Below are 21,354 nucleotides of genomic sequence, written 5' to 3' on the forward strand. Positions count from 1 at the left end.
GATGTCATATGAGCATCAGATGTGCCTTTAACTTCAGCATTAGTGTGTCTGCAGGAAAAAAGCACATCTAATTGCACAGTGCAGACCCAGCACACGAAATGTCAGAATTCAACAACCACCCATCCAGAAACCAAGACTGTACGTACTCTTGGAGAAGGTGCTGACCAAATGAGGAGCTGGTGTGACTACATTAAACATTAACTGAAGCTCAAAAACAGACAGTTTAAAACTAAACAAAAGTGCCGGTTAAGATTCAGGCTTCTCACTACAAACATGTATTTTCAGTTTTAAACACATTTGATACTTTGGCTTTAAATCCCAGAAATGGGAAGTGTTGCAACAGGTCTTGTCAAATACTTTAATTACAGAAAATACTTTCTGCATGCATAACTCACATGCTACACACCAAATCTAGTTGAGACAAGATTAATGTTGCTTTATTGCACAAAAAACAGTCTTTCCCCACATAGACAGATAACAAACTTTGGCATCCTATTGACAAAAGTCCACCTCTTGCATTATAAGAACTATAATCATATCAAGAGTTTCACAAACGGTCACATGATGATGTGGCAAAAAGCAAACAAGCATTGCCACACAAATACATGTACACAGTTTACTTGCACTTGTAAGTAAAGTACAGATTTCACATCTTTAACAATAAAAAGTGTTTTGATTTTGTTTTTTTAAATAGTCAATGTTCCATTTGAAATGTAAAAGCAAGCAGGGATTTATTAGGAAAACTGCAGTTCACATAAGGAGATCAGGAATGAGTCCCAACTTGCAGGAAAAGAATGTGAAGAACAGAGTATTCGGATCCAGAGACCAACACCTCTGCCTGCCACTCCCTGTTCCTCCCTAAAACCTCTCCTCTTACTCACCTCTGCTTGCACTTGTATCTGATCCTTGCCCCATGTCCCCTTTGCCTTCTAAGATTGTTTTCAGATTTGTGTCATGCTTTATAATAAATGAATCACTAAGAATTGTTTACCTCACTCTTGAACTGATTCACAGGCAGCTCACACACACACACAGCTCAACACACCCTGCCCTAAAATCAGATGAATTGTTAGGAAGAAAAAAAAAAGCTACAGTAAACAGAACATCGCTTCACTTCTTTGAAAGCTTTCTTTGCCATGTTACATGTGATTTTTTTCTTTATTTTAAAACATATATCATAAAAATGATCATGATATAATCTCGTTATCATGTGTCACGCATCAATTAAAATGACATGAATCATTTCCTGGTTGGACATGTGCAGACTACAGCTTTATTTGATTAATCCTTCCTGCCTCACCCACAGGTGGCACTGGTATGGGCACACAGATACGCATACACATCATACACTGGCAGGAAGTGAAAACACCCTCTGGCAGGCTTAAATCCAGTAGCTCTTCCCTTTTTTTCCTCCCCGAAGCATCATCAGTTCAACACGCCGCCTCAATTACAGCAGCATTATGAGGTTTTACATTTTCAACAACGCATAATGTTCAAACACTCAAACATATGAGAAGACAGCTCTGTAATGTTGCTCTGCTAAATCGACCTAGGGAGACAGAAGATGCAGACAGTGATGAGGAATTTGAAATGTCGAACAAAAGGATTTTGTTATGCCTGGAATTTAAAGCCTCGAGCACAATTTTTTAACCTCTTGTTTGTCCAAATTCTCTCACTCACCGCGTAAGTTGTTGAAGTGTGCAGTGAGTGAATCTGTTATATTTAGTGAACAAAGATGTTAAGAGTTTATGACCATATAACAAAAATATTTGTGTGTCAAGTGAAGTAAACCTCTGGCCCTGTGAATAGATGTGCCAAACTGATCTGACACATGAGAAACCTATGCAGATAATACAACGTCTGATGGTGTGTGCTGCCATCTGCTGGCCATACTCCACAGAACGTCAGTCATCAACAAGCTCACTAAACCTTATCTAACTGATGTATGTCATTCATGTGTTTCAAAAGTCTCACTAAATTGTCGGAAATGACTCTAATACAGAATTAAAAGGAATTTTGACACCTAATCACAATAAAAGGCTTTGAAACTGTATTTTGAGTACAATGAGAGATCTTTTACAGAAAATATACAAAGAAGCTGAAATGTGGGGTTTGTGACATCATTAAGTCTGTGGAAAGTCTTCTTGAGAGAACAGATACAGGTGTTGTAATGAGGACTGCATCATGCTCAAGTTTAACCATGTTAAAAAGAAAAATAGATCAATGTTGTGATCCTGCAAACCAACAAGGTTTTAATTAAATACCTTAAAAATCCTCACTCATACACAAAACCGAGCTTCAATAAGATCCACTCCAATGCCATCTTAAATATATCGATACGTGTAGTTCTTTATATTTACTAGAGCCCTTTTTTTTACTTGACAAATAGAAACTGTGTAGATTAAAATATGTTCCGTTATTTCTTCCATTTGTCATCCCAAAAGGTAGTGTAGATTTTCAGCTGAGGCTAGGGCTCATCAGTTTGATGCACTGCTCTCTTCTGGCAGTTTGGTGAGAATATCCACACCGTCCGCTGTGATAACCACTGTGTGCTCAAACTGAGCTGACCTGCAGGACAAAACAAACATGTAAGATCTTAAAAGAAGAGATCAACATTTAGAGGAATAGCTTTGATGTTTTTGGGTGCAGCTTATGGAAATAGCAGACAATTATTTTAGTTTAGTGTAAAGATTGGAAAAGGTCTGGCTCTCCAGAGTTTAAAAATAGCAATACCAGCATCTAAATTTCTTGAATTAAAGTGCTAAATAAATAAATCTGCACAGAAATCAGAATGACTGAAACCTGAAAGTCGGGAAATAGCATGTCATTTAAAAAAGGCCTTCATTTGTGCACCGTGTACCTTTTATCATCTACAGAAACTGCAGTCCACTTGTCCTTCAAGATTCTGAACTCTGCAGACCCCTCCATCAGGATAGGCTCTACAGATTAACAGATATTAGTAACCCTACACTCATAAACAGCATCATCTTAATGTGCACACAGAGACTGTAAAGTGTAACTTACCTATCGTGAAAGCCATCCCTTCATCCATGGTCATGTCATTGTCGTTAGCTAAAATAAAGGAGAAGAATAGTGGCGGCAAAGAAAAAGCATCAGGCTGAGAAGAGAAGACGTTTTAAGTTAAGGTCATTTAGTGAATCAAATTAGGGGAAACAACACAGGCAAACATCAAATAAAAAGTGAATTTGGATAAAACCAAAAGCGTGTTTTTGAATGAAGCCCACTATCTTATGACCTCACAGAGACATTTAACATTTGACTACAGACCCAAACTCACCGTGGTGCCAAATCTCAGGATGGCAATGAAAATGGGAGCCTATTCCATGCCCAATGAAATACGGACACACTTGGAAGCCACTGGAATGGGCTATTTCACTGTAAACAGTACAAAAAAATATATGAAGAAAGAAAGAAAAGTAGTACTGTATGTGATATGCAGTTGACGAGTATGTGTGTACCTGATAGTATTTCCAATAACACAAAGCTGTGCACCTGGTTTGCAGGCATTGATGGCTTCATCTCTGCAACGCCTGGCAGTTTCCACCAGTCGCCTCCCAACCTCGTCAACCTGACCAATCAAGAAGGTTTCTGAGGTGTCACCATGGTAACCATCCAAATACACCTATCAGGAAGAGGCAGTGATAACTGATTAGATTACTGCCGGCCTGACTGATCACATGCACTATGGTATGTGAGTTTCTCTGGGTGATTACGAAAGGAGTGAACTTACAGTTACATCAATGTTGATGATATCTCCATCTTCAAGTGGCCGACTACAGGACATGTTAACAATAAAATCTTATTCAAAAGTGTAATACTGAAAGAATTATATTACCACCATTCATTTAAATGTTGGGTTTTTTACTAAATGTTAGAGAATAAAAAGAAGGAAAGTATTCTAAAGGAAATGAAACACCCATTTACCTGTCAGGTATGCCATGACAGACCACGTTGTTCACAGATGTACAGACTGATTTGGGGAAACCCCCGTATCTGAGAGGGGACGGGTAGGCATTGTGCTTGATTGTCTCTTTGTGCACGATGAAGTCTATTTCTTCTGTTGTCATACCAACCTGAAAGGCACAAGCTGTTATCTTTGTGTTGTTTTCGACGGCATGAGAACAAAAACAGGACATGCAGTAATATGCTTACTTTCAGACTGCGCCCAGCTAGGAGCAGCACATGTCTGGCCAGCTGACATGCTCTAGTCAGGCCTTCGATCTGCTCTTTGTCTTTGATTTCTATGTAGTCTGGCCATTCTGGGACAAGTCCAGTCTGCACATAGTTAGGCTGCACAATATGCTACAGGAAGGGAGCAGAGGCAGGACAGGATGTTAAGGAGGAGTCTGTTTTGTAAGTTCAATATAAAAGTTTACAAAAAAAAGAAGTTATTTCTTCTTCTTATTATTATTTGTTATTGGAGTCCAAACCAAAAGAAGTGATGAAACTCCTCAAATGACAGATGTTAAGAGTGTTTCTCATTCTGAGTTCGTACAATTCTCTTAATTCATTTTTACTGCACCTCTTGTACATTTTATCCAATATGTGTTTAATCCTAACTGAAAAACTCCAGTAGAATAATATAAAAAGCTCTCATAAGTTAGTAAGAGTTGACATACTTCACCATGAAAATAAAACTTATATTAACCTAACTAAACTAGTCCCAAGATCCCTCCTCTCCACTGATGACCCTTAACCTACCTATATGCATATGTTAAACATTTCAGCTTTTACCTACAGTCTATTGCAACTGCTGATATTAAAAACACTCCTCTCAGTATGTTGAGCAGAATCATAAGACGTTCAGTTGTTGATTCAGCTAATAAGGGGGTCATTTTAGGCAGGGTACTTGTACCTTGGGTACTGCATAGGCAGGCCTGACAGTAGCTGGACGAACTACATTGTGAGAACGTTTCCACTTCCTCCAGAAGAAACGTCGATGCTGCTGACACAGCAAGGCTGTGGGGGGACTACAGCTGCCCACACAAGCTCTGCGCAGAAAACTGGCCACTCCTAGAGAAAAGAAGAGTAACGCAATGATGAAGAGAGCCCTCTTAATTGAAAAAGGGTTCATTAAGTGCTAAGAAGTTTAGACTTTCAGCACATTTTCTTTAGTCTCCTCTTCAGCAATTATTAGAAACAATGTTTCTTTTATTCTGCATCAGGCATGCAAAAAACCACTGATTTTTAGAGTGGTTCTCAAACTTTCCCTGGCATGCAGACAACCCCAAAAACATCCCAAACAAAACAAAAGCATCCATTATGAATTTTATGAAGGAGGTCAGCATCATTTTGGATGTTCGGATGCGAGCTGAACTTTGGTTACCTATGTGAACATTATGGATATACAGTGTTCAAGCACTGTGGTCCTGGTCTTGTCAGAAAAACAAAGCTTTTCCAGCCTTCTGTGTAGAAAAGATTTGGAGGCCACAAATAATGAGTGGCCACTTTAATAGGTACACCTGTGCTATCTCATGTATACCAACTGAGCCGATTTAGCCTAAATAAGGATACGTTCATTGTTATTTGTATTTTCAGTTCGCAGTTATGTTAAGTGTCTTATATGCTTATTTTACACTGGGCTTAATTCTACTGAGGGTTGTTTCAATAAAATCACCTTAAACAACGAATGGATAAAGCCATGTTTGAGATGCTGCACGTTGCGTGGGCTTTGCGCCCACAATCCAAAGACGTGCGGGTTAAACAGTAAATCTAATTTGGTTCTAGATGGTCGTAAACGTGTCACTGTTTTTTGGTTCTCTCTGGCGGTCTGGAAATTTAGCAGCCTCTTAGAATTAATGTTATTCTCAGGCACTCAGATTAAAGTCTTCATTATTTAAGTGAAGTGGAACAAATGAAACTCGTTAACTTGTTTAAAGCGGTCTTCATATACTGAACTCGCTGATGCTGAATGAATGAATAGTGTGTGTGTGCGTATTCTGGAAAATGAGTGAGAAAGGCTTCAGCGCTGTACCTGACGATATTGCAAGTCCTGCTGAACAGCGCGCCGCCATGCTTTCCTTGCAGAGGTCACGTGGTTAAGGAATCACGTGGTGCTCGGCTGCCGTTTGTAAGCAAACATTTTTATTTATTTATAGCACCCGCTATGAAAAGTATTTCCCAAGTGCTGAGCAAGGGGCTGTTAATAGAATTTTTCAAATATATTCTGGATACTCACATGATTTTACTGCACGCAGAAACAAAATTATTTCACTAAAAACAAATTTACCAGGGTCAAAATTATTAGCTGATTTTACAAAACAACAAATGGAAAATCCATAAATATGCAGTTGTTTCATATTAATAGTAAAATCTCTTAACTCCTAATTACTAGTAAATTACAGTAGCCTGTGAATCTGGCACCTCCCCTGTAATGTCACTAGAAGGTCAACCTCCAGAACTGTTCTCTCTGTCTGCTAGACTCTTTGATATTTACTATTGTTTAGTTTCACAGCGTCTCTTTTCCTTCCAGTGAGTTTCCTGTCTGGATTCAGTTTTCCTTTCCCAGTGGATTTTTGTATTCTTTAGATTTGCATCAGACAAAATAAAGTGTCACCTTTTGTTATTCAGTTTGTCTCAAAGTCTTTGTTCTTGTCCTCTTTGTGTAATTCTTGATGGTTGTTTTTACTTCATTTTAAGACCTGCTAAGGTATTTAAATTATAACTTTAAAGATCATTTTTAAAAAGTACAATTAACAATGGACACTGCTAAAAACAAGAACTGAAACCAGAAAACTTAATGTGAAATCTAATTTTTAATAACAAAAATATTATTAAAAAAACAAATGGAAATCCATAAATATGCAGTTGTTTAATCTTAATAGTAAAATCTTTTCACTCCTTTATTGTTAGTAAATTACAGTAGCCTGTGAATCTGGCACCTCCTCTATAATGTCACTAGAGGGCGCTCTGATTGTCTGTAGAGCGGATTGACCAGCGCGATGTTGGAGATTGCAGAAATTGCTGTTGGAAATCTATACCTGATGGTGCTGCTGTGATTAAATATTTTTGTCCTTCAAATAAATGTAGGTAAATATGGAAAATAAAGACTGAGTCTATGACCTCATGTCCTGCAGGTAGGACAGTACTTCTTTTTTGGATGGATGGATGTGGATGGATGGATGTATAACACATGTATAAGTTGGAAGAAAAGAGTGAAATGACAAAAACGGCTGTGTAAAATAGAAATACACAAACATGTCTGGAAGCATCTCCACACCTCACTGTCACACATGTGGTTTTACTGGTAAAGTAGTAAACCCAGCAGGAAATTAGAGTATCAGTGTAAAAGGTCAAATCCGTTCATATGCTCATTTAAGCTGATGTGGTTCAAACACTGAAGTCTGTGTTTGTCTATGTAATCCTGCGATTGGAAAACAACTTGTGTGATTCCATTGCTTTTTATTTTATTGAAGGTAAGGTTAAAAGTCTCAGGACTTACTGTTTAGTTTACTTTGAGACTCGAAAATGCACACAGTGCACTTAGCAAAAAAGAAAAGAAGGTGTAGACAGAGCTTCTCCACATTGTAAAGAAACCATATGAAGAAGGAATATGATAGCGTGCCGAGAGAGGAACTATGGTATTGTATGAGGAAGGCAGGAGTAGCAAAGAAGTATGTGAGGGTGGTGCAGGACATGTATGACAAAAAGACACAGGTGAGGTGTGCGGTAGGGGTGACAGATGGGTTCAAGCTGGGGTTGGTATTAATTCAGGGATCTGTTCTGAACACCTTCTGGTTTGCAATGGTGATGGACAGGCAAACAGATGAGGTCAGGAAAGAGTCTCTGCAGACGTTGATGTTTGCAGACGACACTGATTTGACAGGTGGACAGGTGTGTGCGAATGAGAGGGAGACAGGTATAACAGTGAAGCTGCAAGGAATAGAGGTTGTTAAGAATAAATTTCTGGGGTCAACGATCCAAAACAACAGACGGTACACTGAAGAAAAGAGTAAAGAAGACAGGGTGGAGCAGGTGGAGTCAGAGGTGGTTTGTGACAAAAGGATACCAGCAAAAGTGAAAGGGAAGGTTTACAAGAGGATAGTGAGATAAAGAATCTCCAATATGGAGCTACCAGACTGGATGAAAAGAGGAAGACCACAGAGAAGATTCAGGGTTTATGTGAAAGAGAAGCATATTAGGAATACAGTAAGATTTAGACAGGTGATCTGCTGTGGTGGCCACTAAAGGGAACAGCCAAAGGAAGAAAAAGACATTTCTGTATTTATTCCTAGTTTTTGTGTTTTTTCCAGTTAAGGTTAGTTACATGTCAGTTGTAGAGTGAGCTTAGTAGTTTACCTCAATCTTTAACTCAATCTTTCCTAGTTCTTTTTTTTTTTAATCTCTCCTCTCCCTGTGTAAGCGTGGATTTGCATTTCAGACAGACTATGGCAGTTTTGATGTTTCCTGTGGTTTGCCTACCTGTTTGGCCTGTTATGGATGTGTTAACATCTTCTGCGTTTGAGGCTTCTGCTAAAACAGCTGCCTCTTTATCAGATGAAGATTTAAGTTGATAATAGGTAGATTTTGATAATACAAACCACAGACTCAGTGACTGACTCTGTAATGTAGCTGTGCCATTTAACTATAGGGTTTATCGTACAGTACTCTAGTTAACACCTCTAAGACCCTGCAGATGACATTTCTACAATTATCATAGCACAGACAGATAACATGCCATAATATGCTAGTGGAGATACTGTAGTAGGTAGCTGCCTTATCAGTGAAAACAAACACAGCTCATATCTCTCATAAGGACACCTCACCAAGGTCAGGGAGATAAACTCTTATCTATTTTTAAACAAACAAAAAGTAAAATAAAGTGTGTGTTTTTTTGTTTTTTAAGCATGAAAATAAATAATTGCTACGTCATCTACACAGGACATCGAAATAAAGTCGGGCTGAATTCATAGATATTTTTAGAGCAGAATTCAAACCCACAGGTCTTTGTTGTTGTTTGTATATTGAACATTCTTTATTGATCTGTTCCAACAATGTGTAGCTCGGGGTGTCATCAAAAACTAAAGTGACAGTATTACTAGCTGCTGTGGTATTTGTAGTATGAGCAGTGGGATAGTCGCAGTAGTGTAGTACTTTTACTAACCGCAGTAACAGGAGTCTCAGAGCTGGCACAGGTTGATAGCTAAACCAATTTACCGGCCGCACCTTCTTTTTTCAAAGCGCGCGCTGTTTCGTTTCATTTTCCGACACTTGTAGCTACACGTCTGAGCGCGAGCGCTGCGTCTTGCTCGCTCACTGTACTGACGTCAAACCAGCATGGCGGTCAAGGTGACTTGTGGTTCGCTCTCCTAGCGTTTTTCAAACCTCTACTTTGCCATGTTTGCATGTTTTCTGTTCGTTTTCTTGTGTATGAGCTATCGAAGCTAGCCTTTCTGCTCCCTTCCGGGTTGGCTCTCTCGGGCTCGGTGTATACCGACGCTGTAGCATCCCTGCTAGCTGCCGCACAGCGGAGGCTGGCCTTGACGAGACATCCACGAAGCCCGGAATTAGCGAAGCAATGCTATACAGCTATCGGACTACTATTACTGCAGTGATTAAACAAAATCACTACCGCTAGCCGAACTCCCATCTTTTCACAGCAGTCAACTCTTAGTTTGCTCTCATCTTGTTGCTCGTTTTAAACTATAACAATGAAACTGTTTGTGTCCTTTTCACATCAGTAGAGTGTGCTTGCTAGCTGGCTACCGGATAACGGTAGTTTTGATTTTTGTAGAAGGGCTTGGCTTGTTGGCTGGTGGGCTTTCCTACATGGCTCAACTTAAATGTACGCCACGTCGCAGTTCTTAGCTTTTATGTATTTGCCGCAGTGGGTCGGTTGTCCTTCACGGCAGTGGACGCTTTCAAGGAGACATCACCCCCTAAAGCTTTTTTTTTTTCTTGCTCGCTTTGCTTCTTGCTATGTCCAACTCTCCGCTTGCAAAACTTGCTTTTGCTTTGTTGGTGTTTTAAAAGCACTTTCGAAAATGTCATCGTTATTTTGGTGTGTGCTGTTTTAGGTGCAATCTACCAAACGCGGGGACCCAAGTGAGCTTAAAGCAATCTTCCAGCAGGTAAGCGCTAACAAAAATAGTATGTCATCTTATGCATAACTGCATATTAACTCGATATATCTGTTAAACAACTGTGTTGTTGCGTGGGGGGTAGTCTGAACTGTTTTTTTGTTTTTTTTTTGGTGAATGAGCTTGTAAAGTTGTGTCATGAGGTTTAAGTTACAGCATAAGCCGGGGTGTATCTGAATGGCACATTCATTAGTTAGCCAAACAGAGCTTTATTTTTCCTCACTGAAGTTAAAGCATAAAGTCAGTTGTAGCTTATTCTTGTTTGGTCACTAACAGCGGATGTGAGTGGTTGATACAGCGTTGCAAAAGTGTAATATGTTTTTTTCCTCAGCTGTCTGCTCGTATTATCAATATGTGTCACGCTGTCATACTCGGTGGTTGCTCTCCGAGCCTGGTTACCTCATTTAAGCGATCAGGCTGAATTTAGTTGCATGTCCGAGGATACTGGTCCATGTTTGACCGTGTGATGCAATGAGAGACTGTGGTAACAGCAGACTTTGCTAACCTTCCGCTTTCTCCACTGTCTTCTTCGTGGAGAGTGTGTGACCTGCTGCGTGGTTGTCCTGCCGGTCAGCAGTTTTTAGCACACTGACAATACAGAAGGTCAAATAACTTGGAAACTCCTGCCAACAAACATTAGTCCACGTGTGCCTGCTTGTGCTTGTGGAAATGTGTCTCTGACATGTCATGGTGTAGCTGCATGATTCGTGACCTTGGTGGTTCAGGTGCAGCATAAATAGTCATTACAGTTTGGTAAGACGCCAACAAGTGATGCAGGGTGGTTAACTTGATAGCTTTTATTAATGATCTGCAACTGTAACAAAGTTTGTGTAGTTTCTTGCTGTATAATATTTGCATCTCATGACTTGTGATTTTAATTTGAGGTAAACAGTATACAGTGTGTTACTGTCGTTTTCCACTGCTAGTGTCCCTGTGAGCTCCTGGGAGGAGACACCAATTCCTTTGGTTTTGTATGAAGGGCGTGTATATAATGGCCTGCATTTGTATAGCGCTTTTCTAGTCCATAGGACCCCAAAGCGCTTTACACTACATTCAGTCATTCACCCATTCACACACAGGCAATGGCAAGCTACATTGTAGCCACAGCTGCCCTGGGGCACACTGACAGAGGCGAGGCTGCCGGACACAGGCGCCACCAGGCCCTCTGACCACCACCAGTAGGCAAACATGGGGTATCTTGCCCAAGGATATTTGACATGCAGCCAGGATGCAGCCTGGGATCGAACCACCGACCTTCTGATTAGTGGCTGACCTGCTCTGCCACCTGAGCTACAGCCACCCCCATAATTTAAAAAGGAAAAAAAAACACCAAATGAAAACACGTGGAGCTATCCACTGTGACAACCCTTTGTGAAAGTAATCACTGTCATGCTCCACTTTTGTCTCCAAGCACTGTGGGCACACAGGTCTTTGGTTAGGGTTAAAAAGCTGTAATGTCAAGTGTCATACTGGTGGATTGGGTGAACTTATGAATCAAAATGGCAATACCTGTATTTGTTTAGCATGTCTTTTAAGGCATCCAAGATGATGGTATGTTCTTTCTCCTCTCAGTATGCCAGTGTAGAGGGCAAGGATGGAGAGAGGTTCATGACCCCAGGAGACTTTGTCCAGAGGTATCTAGGACTACATACACAGATTCACCACAACCCCAAAACTGTTCAGCTCATCGCTGCTGTGGCTGACACCACAAAGGACGGGTATGTACTGATAAAAACACTGCATACACAAGCTCTCAGTTTATCAGCACTAATTGACAATTTATTGAGACATGTCTGATTGCTATTACAGCTACTTTAGATAAGATAAAATACACAGTGAAAAAAAAAAAACCCCTCTGAAAAGTGTATCGCTTTATTCAGAAATGAAAGATGGTGTTTCTGTCAGTCATCGGCTTGCCTTCTAATTCATACAGAAACATAGTGACCGTGGGTTTTTTTTTGTTTGTTTGTTTATTTGTTTTTCAATAGGGGTGATAAAACTGAGAAAATGTATTGTTCCTTGAACTAGTATTGCGTGAGCTCGCCTTTGCTTCATTCCACAGTCTTTAATCTCTTAATGATGCCTTTAAACGTTAAACCTTCTTTTTTCCTCTCTCTCTAAAACCCACACACCTTTGCAGGCTGATTTCATTCCAGGAGTTTCTTGCATTTGAATCTGTGTTGTGTGCACCGGACGCTCTCTTCATAGTAGCTTTTCAGCTGTTTGACAAGTCTGGAACTGGAGACATTTCCTTTGGTATGTGTGCATTTATGCCTTATTTCACTTAATATGTGTAAAGACTGAGCTTCATGCAGTTTCAGAATGTTTCAGCATGGAGTTTATTGCGCTGCACTGAATTCATTCCTGTTTGTCAGCAAAGAAATTTTCATGCTTTGCTGCAGTGTAGAAGTAATTTCCCAACATGACATTGTTAATCAGATTATTCCTTAGGCTTAAACATTACACATGGATGAGTTTATGTAATTGTTCCCATGCTGTCTCCCTTCTTTCCAATACCACACACGCAAAACTCTGTTGTAGAAATGAAATGCTTTAACCTCAAAGTTTAAGAAAGACCTGCTAAGATTTTTTTTTTTTTCTAATGTGTATCTGTGCTGCAGAAAATGTGCAGGACATCTTCAGCCAGACCACAGTGCACCACCATATTCCTTTCAACTGGAACTGTGAGTTCATCCGTCTGCACTTTGGACACGACCGCAAGAAACACCTCAACTACCTCGAGTTCACCCAATTCCTGCAGGTATATTGGGGGCCTTTTATGCTTTCGTTTCTTTGTTTCACTTTTCCTTTCTCAACATATTGTGTGACTGACTTTATTTACATTATTTACACACTGTCTTGCGATGTCTTTTTTTAGGAGCTGCAGTTGGAGCATGCACGCCAGGCATTTGCCCAAAAGGACAAAGGCAAGAATGGTGTCATCTCTGCCCTGGACTTCAGTGACATTATGTCCACTATCAGACACCACGTGCTCACCCCTTTTGTGGAGGAGAACCTTGTCTCGGTGAGTGTTGCGGCTCTTCAGACTGGTATTGTAACCTGAGTTTGAAATGGGATTAACGTGATGTAAATCAAAAGCTTAATCTTTGCTGAAGTTTTGATCACTCACAAGTAGAAGTGTAACTAGAAGTGTAACCTGCTGTGAGGTACTGAAATTTACAACCTCACCAGAGGTGAATCCTGTTTAGCTTCTCATCTGGGGTTATTAGCATTAAAGGATAATATGGTTATTTTGAACATGACCCTGATGTTTTTAAATGATCTTTTAAGCGTCACACTCATGCTGAGTGTTCTCTTAGTCATCGGTGCTTTCAGACCTTCCCACTTTGAAGCATAACCTTTTTGGCCTAAAAGTGTCAGAAGTTCCCAATTTTTACAATATGTCAGTTATTTTAAAGTTGATCCTGTGACCTCATGAAGAGATTATTTTTAAAAGAAAAAACTTGCTGATGAAGCCGTACCTGATGTGCATTGCCTTTCTTCTTTCTGCCAGGCTGCCGGAGGAAGTACCTCTCACATGGTCAGCTTCTCTTACTTCAATGCCTTCAATTCTCTCCTGAACAACATGGAGCTTATTCGCAAGATTTACAGCACACTGGCTGGCACGCGGAAGGACACGCTCGTGACCAAAGGTGCACATATCGTTACATTACTGTGACGTTGTGGCTTTCTGTTTCAAATGACATGTTTCATGGTTGACAGTCATAAATGCTGATGTTTAACTGAAATGTTTCTTCCTGACCTCTCTGATCTTCAGAGGAGTTTGTTCATGCAGCCAACAAGTTTGGTCAGATCACTCCTATGGAAATTGACATCCTTTATCAGTTATCAGGCCTGCACTCTCCCTCTGGGTAAAGACACACTCATGCCCAAATTCTTACATTCAGTATGCATTTGACTGATATTTGCATACAATGCTGATAATGGGGAAATGACCATGTTTTTCAGGCGCCTGAACCTTGCTGACATTGACAGGATAGCTCCACTAGAGGAGGGGTGCCTGCCCTATCACCTGGCTGAAAGCCAGAAACAGGTAGGATGCTTGTAACGGGCTGGCTACACATCCTGTTATTAATAACTGACCTAAAACCAGAACAAGATTTTACTGTGTATAAATATTTTCAAACCTCAGTGCAATGTTTAATTTAATACAGTATGAAAAACAATTTAGATGATATTATTTGTGTTATTCATCAGGCCCACGGAGATACTTCAAGGTCTGTGTGGCTCCAAATTGCAGAGTCCGCCTACAGGTTCACCCTGGGCTCCATTGCTGGAGGTGATCTCAACAGTGCTCTCTAACAGACACATACCAAAAACCTGTTATCTCATTTAGTGGATTCTAATCAGTCTGACTTTGGGTGTATTTTTTGTTTTTAATAGCCACGGGGGCAACAGCTGTGTACCCCATTGATTTGGTAAAGACTCGTATGCAGAATCAGAGGTCCACCGGATCCTTTGTTGGCGAGTTGATGTACAAGAACAGCTTTGACTGTGCTAAGAAGGTGCTGCGCTACGAGGGCTTCTTTGGCTTCTATAGAGGTAGGCTCACCTCCTGCCTGATTTATCCTCCTGTCTCTACACAGAACGTCATACGTTTCACAACTTATGTTATTTTCTTATCTGCAACACCCAATTTATCTTGCTAAAAAATCAGTGTAAATACTTTTATGTATTTTTTGCACATTTCTGTTTGCCCAGTATTGCTAATGAAAGGAGAGTCTTGTAACCCAATCTCTCATAATGCCCCACAGGTCTGGTTCCTCAGCTCATAGGTGTGGCACCAGAGAAGGCTATCAAACTTACAGTGAGTACTCATAAAAGGCTTTTTATGACCAAACGGGTCCGGGGTCTAGGGCTGGGCCATATTATACCGTTCACGGTAATACCGGTATAATGTTAGGCAACGATAGGAAAATGAAATATCGCGATAGAATATGAGTAAAACGAGAAAGCGCAGTGCCTTTGTTTTCATACGCACATGGCTGATTGTTGAGTGAAACAGATGAACCAGATTTGGTTTGTAAAAATGGTGCAACTTCCGTGATGTGGAACTGGTTTGGTGTTTGTCCGGCAGATACACGACAAAGCACATTTTTTTGCAGAACATGCAAGCGGCCGTCGTTATTGTCGTATTTGTCGGACTAAGATGCTCTTAAATGTGGGAGTAATCTGGGTCCTAAACTCCGTATCGTTCAGGTCAAACGAACACTGCAGAACACTTAGAGTTAAAAACTGTCTAAATTCTTTCATCTTTAATAAAACGATCAGAATTGCTGCTTTACCAGGTGTAACTATGAAGTTTAACTTCCAGGCATCCATGAAAACAAAATATATTACATTTAACGGAGTTAGAAGTTAGCAGGAAGCTAGCGGATGTTAGCTCGCTAGTTTCGCTAGTTACCTAAGCATGATATAGCATGTTCTGACGGAGAGATTTCTGAAAAAAAATCAAACGTACAGCTCTGCTATCACTTCCAACATAAATGAAGACAGGAAACTAAACAGCAGTGACGTTTGTAGGGTTACTGAAGTTGGGCTAGCTGGTATACAATGATGTGCTATGTGATCGCTAGCGACACAGCTATGTTAGCATAACATAAACAGTGAAGCTGAAGGACGAACACTAACACTTTTCCACTTATAAAAGTTAACGTTAAGGTTCCTGATAGTTAGAGACAAATGCAATCGCATGGCAGGGTGCTGTAAACGGACCAAACTTCAGTCAGGAGAACAACTGAGATAATCCCATCCACAAGGTACAAGGTTAGTCATTAATATACTGCAGCAACATGGGAATAGAGCAGCTGCCAGAGAATTCAACATTAATGAATCAATGGTACAGAAGTGGAGGAAGCAAGAAGAATGAGTTTAATAAAGTTTGATTTATCTGACTGCTTTGTTTCGCTTAATGTGCCTTATAATCCCGTGCACCTTATGGTCCGAAAAATGCGTACTGCACACTGCAGTTTAATGTTGCAAAGCACCTCTTTTTAACTTCAGTGGATATTATACATGGTTATGTTCAGGATGTGTCAGCCCATTTCTACTGGAAATGCCTTTTGGTTAAACTTTCAGCAAGGAATTTGCATTTGCACTGTTACATTTTTATAAAGCTTTAATGTACATAAAAACCAGCTTCTTGTTTAAGTGAAAATAAATGGAAGGTTGTCTTTTTGCGCTAGTAATGTTGTGGAGTTGTATTTTGTCTCGCATCAATTATATCGTCAGTTATATCGTTATCGCAAATATATATCGTGATAAATATTTTTGGCGATATCGCCCTGCTCTACCGGGGTCTCCCTCAGGGTAACTACCAAGTAGGGTGCTCCACCCTGCGAGAATGAAACGCCTTCAAGAGCTATTTGTATTTGCATTTCCAAACGCTTTGTGATTGGTGTCTACTTTGGTTGCTGTGGGGTTTTGTTTTGTTTTTTTTTTTTAATCCAATTTTGGTTTCATCATGTTCTCTCCACATTGCTTCACTGTAGTTTGGAAACCTCTAGGTAGTTAAGAGGAAATCTTACTGAATGTTTTTTCCATTTCCTGTGTCACACACAGGGTTAAAAAGCCTGGACTTCACTTTTGGTACATTTTTGTGTTTAATGTTTAGAGCAGTCTTTCTATTTTTAGCTGTTTGTGCAGCCAATGTCAAAGTCCTTCTGCGCTAATATTTACATGTCCTTTTTTTTTCCTTTTTGTATTTTTTGAAAACGTCCATTATTTTTGAGGCACTGTGTCAAGATCAATCACAGTTACATCACTCAGTATTTCCTAATATGCTGGAGACTACCTGAACTAAAGCAAGAGCTTAAAGGGTTCACAGCAGGGTTGTAGAAACTCAGATTATTGTTAGCAGTTTTAGTACAGAGAAACCAGATAATGGGGGACTTCCTCTGTAAGTGTTGAGATAAGGTTCTTGTAGTATAACAATACATTGGCTTAAGTAAACATCACTAAATACAAAAACGCTGCAAAAGCACACAAAACACAATGGAAATGGAAAAGTGTTTTCCGTAACTTTTCCGTCACGTTACCGTCTCCCCAAAAACATTTCTGTTGTGTCTTTTTCTGTTTGTTGGTGTTTTCTTAAGTCGCTGTGGGTTTGACCTCTCAGGGCCACCATATAAAGATGCCTGTACAGCATTTCAACAGTAGGGGCAGTAGGGCATTATGTTGAGGCAGCTCCACAAAAGTAAGATTAAGCTGATTGAGTTTGTCTTTTTTTTTTTTTTGGGTTTTTTGTCCCACAGGTGAATGACTTTGTAAGAGATAAGTTTACCGAAAAAGATGACACAATTCCTCTCTTCGCTGAGATTATGGCGGGTGGCTGTGTAAGTACTGAGTGCCAGACTTTCTCTCTTTTCCTCTTTTTAATGAATGAATGTGTGAATGAATCAAAGAGTACTCAGTAAGAAAATGTGGATAGTCACTTAAGAGTGTGTGCAGTAACATGCATGGAGTCCTCTCATTTGCTGCGTTAAGTTGCCTGCCGAGTCCGATTTGCGTTACTAACAGTGGATGCACTGCTAATTTGCTCCCAGAGTGAACCGAATGTCCAATGCAACATGTTCTTTTTCTGTTTTTGTTTTTGATAGCGTTGTTCATCTTTACACACATTGGCCCAGCACTCCTTACCGTCCGAGGAAATGGCAAAGTAATTGATCGATCAGGATGTAATTGTTACTTTTGATACTTTTTCATGAGAAAAAAAAACTTGGTTCCCATCCCTGAGCTGCATACATGTGAGATGCAGAAGCAGATTTAAAATTGCAAGCGTGGAAAAGTCATCCGTTGCCTTCTTTCCTTGTGTATTTAGGCTGGAGCCTCTCAGGTGATCTTTACTAACCCTCTGGAGATTGTGAAGATCCGCCTGCAGGTTGCAGGTGAGATCACCACTGGACCTCGAGTCAGTGCACTGAGTGTGGTCCGTGACCTGGGCTTCTTCGGTCTCTATAAGGTAACATTCTTTGAAACGTATGAAACCCTCTCCAGGTTGTAAGAGCAGTCTGTAATCATGAGAGTAGCAGTACAAACGGTGTTCTTTCCTCCTTGGTGGAGAAATAAATTCTTTCACTTAAAGCTTCTCGTATCTATGGACACTTGCCATCTTTACATCTGGTTTTCACTGTTGCATTTTTCTGTCTTTAATGTGTCTTTTTAGGGTGCTAAAGCTTGTTTTTTAAGGGACATCCCCTTCTCAGCCATCTATTTCCCTGTGTACGCCCACACAAAGACTCAACTAGCTGATGAACAAGGCAGGCTGGGACCTTTGCAGCTTCTCAGTGCTGGAGCAATCGCAGGTGATTATAATTCACAACATGAAGTCAGTCAGTGCTCCGTATTAGCATGCCATCTGATCTGTGCTACAATTTATAAAGAAAACCATGAGAGAAATATGTGCATACTGTTTTTCACTTCCACTTAAAGCACAAAGACCATATTTTCCATTAGCTTCATGACTCCCTGTAACTGTTTTCCAGGTATTCCTGCTGCCTCCCTTGTGACACCTGCTGATGTCATTAAGACACGTCTACAAGTTGCGGCAAGGGCAGGGCAGACCACCTACTCTGGAGTCATCGATTGCTTCAAGAAGATTTTGAGAGAGGAAGGTTTCAGAGCTTTGTGGAAGGGAGCTGGAGGTGTGTGGCTGTGTATCACTGGACAAGTAGATGCGCTGTGTCTCTGATTGTTTTGGGGTTTTTTCAGTTAAACTAACCTAAACTGTTTGGGGTTTTTTTGTTTTGTTTTTCTTTTCTCCAGCTCGTATGTGCCGATCTTCTCCTCAGTTTGGTGTGACTCTGGTGACTTATGAACTCTTGCAACGGTGGTTCTACGTTGACTTTGGCGGACAGTAAGTTCTTTTTTTCTTTTAAATATGTGTGTCCAGCTAAGTCTTCTTCTGTTTTGTATCCATATAAGTATTTAAAAATATGTTTGGAAAGTTGTCAGCGCTCCTGTGATGAGAGAGAACAGTGTGCTGTAGCACAGTAACATTGCTATATTACAAAGCATTGTAACACATGTCCGTATAAAAGAGACTTACAGTGGTGCCACAAAGTATTTGGATACATTAGGTATAAATTATCAGAGGAGATGGCATTTATTTGAAATGAGGATATCACAAGCACAGTTGTGAAAGGGGGGTTCCAATATTTGAAAACATTTTGAGTCATGTTTCATGTCAATCTTGTAATTTGCTGCTCTTTAAAGGCCTTAAATCAACCACTTTCCTTTGTGGTCTAAGTTTTCTTTACTGCACTCTTTTACCCTATTTTATCTCTTTAGTGATGTTTTTGCCATGTTTTGCTCCCTTATGCAGTTACATTTTTTTTACAAATTCCCTCAGAAAAAACAAAGTGACACTTAGTCAACCACTTTGGGGTTGATTAAGGGAGGCCGTCTCATTTAAAAACAGACCTTTTGAAGTCCATTAAAGTAGTTATTATGGATGGTTCAACCATAAAAAATACATTTTGATGCCTACAAAGTTACTAAACAACTTTGGTTGTGAAATGACTTGTCATGTCCTCTCCTCTCTGCAGTCGACCAGCTGGATCCAAACCCAAACCCAAGTCTCGAATCTCAGAGCTTCCTCCCATCAATGTGGACCACATTGGAGGTTACCACCTGGCTGCAGCTACCTTTGCTGGGGTGGAGAATAAATTTGGACTCCACCTTCCCAAATTCAAGTCGTCCGGTGTGGCTTCCATACATCACCCAGCTCAAGCACCGTAGAGGTCTCGATATCCATATCATTTCATCATCCCTCTCCACCATTACCAGGAGCCAGACACTCAGATAGACACACAAATGAAGCACACACTCCACAAAAAGAGGTCACTGACTTAGGAACAAACACCACTGGCCCATTACTCTCTTCGGGGTAAAAGGTGTGCTTCAGTGGCCACTAGCCAGCCATAGAGGTGGAGAGCTGCCTGCAGCTGTACAACAGAGCAGACAGCGATGGGGACCAGAATCTCTGACTGTGTTCAATCTTCAGTGGCTGTATGCTCCTGGCAGCTTCATCTTTTCTCTTCTTCTCAAAACGGAGCCTTGGGCACTCCTCTGTCTCTCATGATATGATTTTCATTTTGTTTTCTGTCTGATACTCAGTATGAGCAGGACTTCTCTTCTTGGACAGAGGGTATAGGAAATATTAGATTGATCTGCACGGTATGTGGGGCTTCACTGTCAACCTGTCCTCATTCAGGAGGTTTGATACTGTACATATTGTATAACTGTACTGACCAGATGTTACGAGAGAGCTCCATAACATTCAGTCAACAGAACAGTTCAGTAACTGTAATGTTATGGCACTGTGGGACTTTGGGCCCTCGCCTCTGAGAATCACTCTTACTGATGTACAGAACTTTTCAAGTGTTTTCTTGATTTAAAAAGAAGAATCATGAGCAGAGAATTAGTTCTTAATAAATTAAGTGTATCTCATTTGAGTCATTGTATTTTAATGAAATAAATAATCCATATGGTTTTAATTTTACCAGTATGTCTCAAATTTTATTCCAATGGGAAAGTGCAACCATCCATTGTATCAGGAACAGAAATGGAGAAGAATACAGTACAAGTAGTGTAAGCAGAGCACTTGTCTTATTTTACATCAGGTGTGGTTGCTTCAGTGTGCTTTAAGCTTTGTTTTTTGTTTTAAATGTTAACTTTGTGAGGCAGGATGTTGAATCCATCAATCATGGAAGGAATGAAAAACAGGATGGACAAAAAGCGAAATAAAGGACTCCCATTTTGTGGTTAAGTTAGTTTCCAACTTTTGCTTCATGCCTTCATCTAAAACTTCATTTAGTTTTTCTGGCTCCTCTTAAAGAGGATGTGTCGGGGAACTGTTTCCAATAACATTAACCTTTGGTACAGGAAAAACGCATCCCCTTTTCACTGTACTAGTGTCAATAAATTCAAGCAAAGTAGAGTAGCATATTTTTGCTTATTAAGAAGCTTGTAGTGCTAATTTCAAGATTGTACAATTCAAACTTTTAGTACAAAGCAGCGTCTTTAAAATAATACACACAATATTTAAATAAGTACAACCACCGTGATAAATATTAAATATTGTAGTGGTTAAAATGTAAGAATGACACGCTTCTGCACAGGCCAGGTATCTATGTGTGTGAGTGCATTAGCTGTTTTAGTGCTTCTCAGAATAAAAGGGTGTTTTCAGTCTTTTCAAAGTTTGCCAGCTGTGCACAAGCGTGTCTGGGAAAAC

The 21,354-nt window shown here is 40.2% G+C and overlaps 2 protein-coding genes across 2 annotated transcripts; one reads left to right on the top strand and one right to left on the bottom strand.

The window, feature by feature from the left end:
• Nucleotides 1–415: 415 nt before the first annotated feature.
• Nucleotides 416–6,107, bottom strand: metap1d (methionyl aminopeptidase type 1D (mitochondrial)). The gene is made up of 10 exons (XM_004542447.3): nt 5,996–6,107; nt 4,877–5,034; nt 4,174–4,323; nt 3,946–4,094; nt 3,752–3,794; nt 3,480–3,643; nt 3,299–3,396; nt 3,025–3,072; nt 2,861–2,939; nt 416–2,568 (listed from the first exon to the last, which is right to left on the bottom strand). Exons 1-10 carry the CDS (start codon nt 6,033–6,035, stop codon nt 2,478–2,480), a joined length of 1,020 nt encoding a protein of 339 aa, XP_004542504.3. The 5' UTR covers nt 6,036–6,107; the 3' UTR covers nt 416–2,477.
• A 3,069-nt stretch (nt 6,108–9,176) lies between these two features.
• LOC101469231 (electrogenic aspartate/glutamate antiporter SLC25A12, mitochondrial) lies at nt 9,177–20,622 on the top strand. The gene is made up of 18 exons (XM_004542442.6): nt 9,177–9,309; nt 10,038–10,091; nt 11,673–11,818; nt 12,241–12,356; nt 12,722–12,861; nt 12,979–13,125; nt 13,615–13,753; nt 13,879–13,972; nt 14,070–14,154; nt 14,319–14,400; nt 14,505–14,663; nt 14,876–14,928; nt 17,375–17,455; nt 17,941–18,081; nt 18,286–18,424; nt 18,605–18,763; nt 18,885–18,975; nt 19,667–20,622. The coding sequence occupies exons 1-18, from the start codon at nt 9,298–9,300 to the stop codon at nt 19,857–19,859; spliced, it is 2,031 nt and encodes a 676-aa protein (XP_004542499.1). The 5' UTR covers nt 9,177–9,297; the 3' UTR covers nt 19,860–20,622.
• The last annotated feature ends 732 nt before the right edge of the window (nt 20,623–21,354 follow it).

This window comes from Maylandia zebra, linkage group LG18 (genome assembly GCF_041146795.1).
Source record: "Maylandia zebra isolate NMK-2024a linkage group LG18, Mzebra_GT3a, whole genome shotgun sequence".
Lineage (NCBI taxonomy): Eukaryota > Metazoa > Chordata > Actinopteri > Cichliformes > Cichlidae > Maylandia > Maylandia zebra.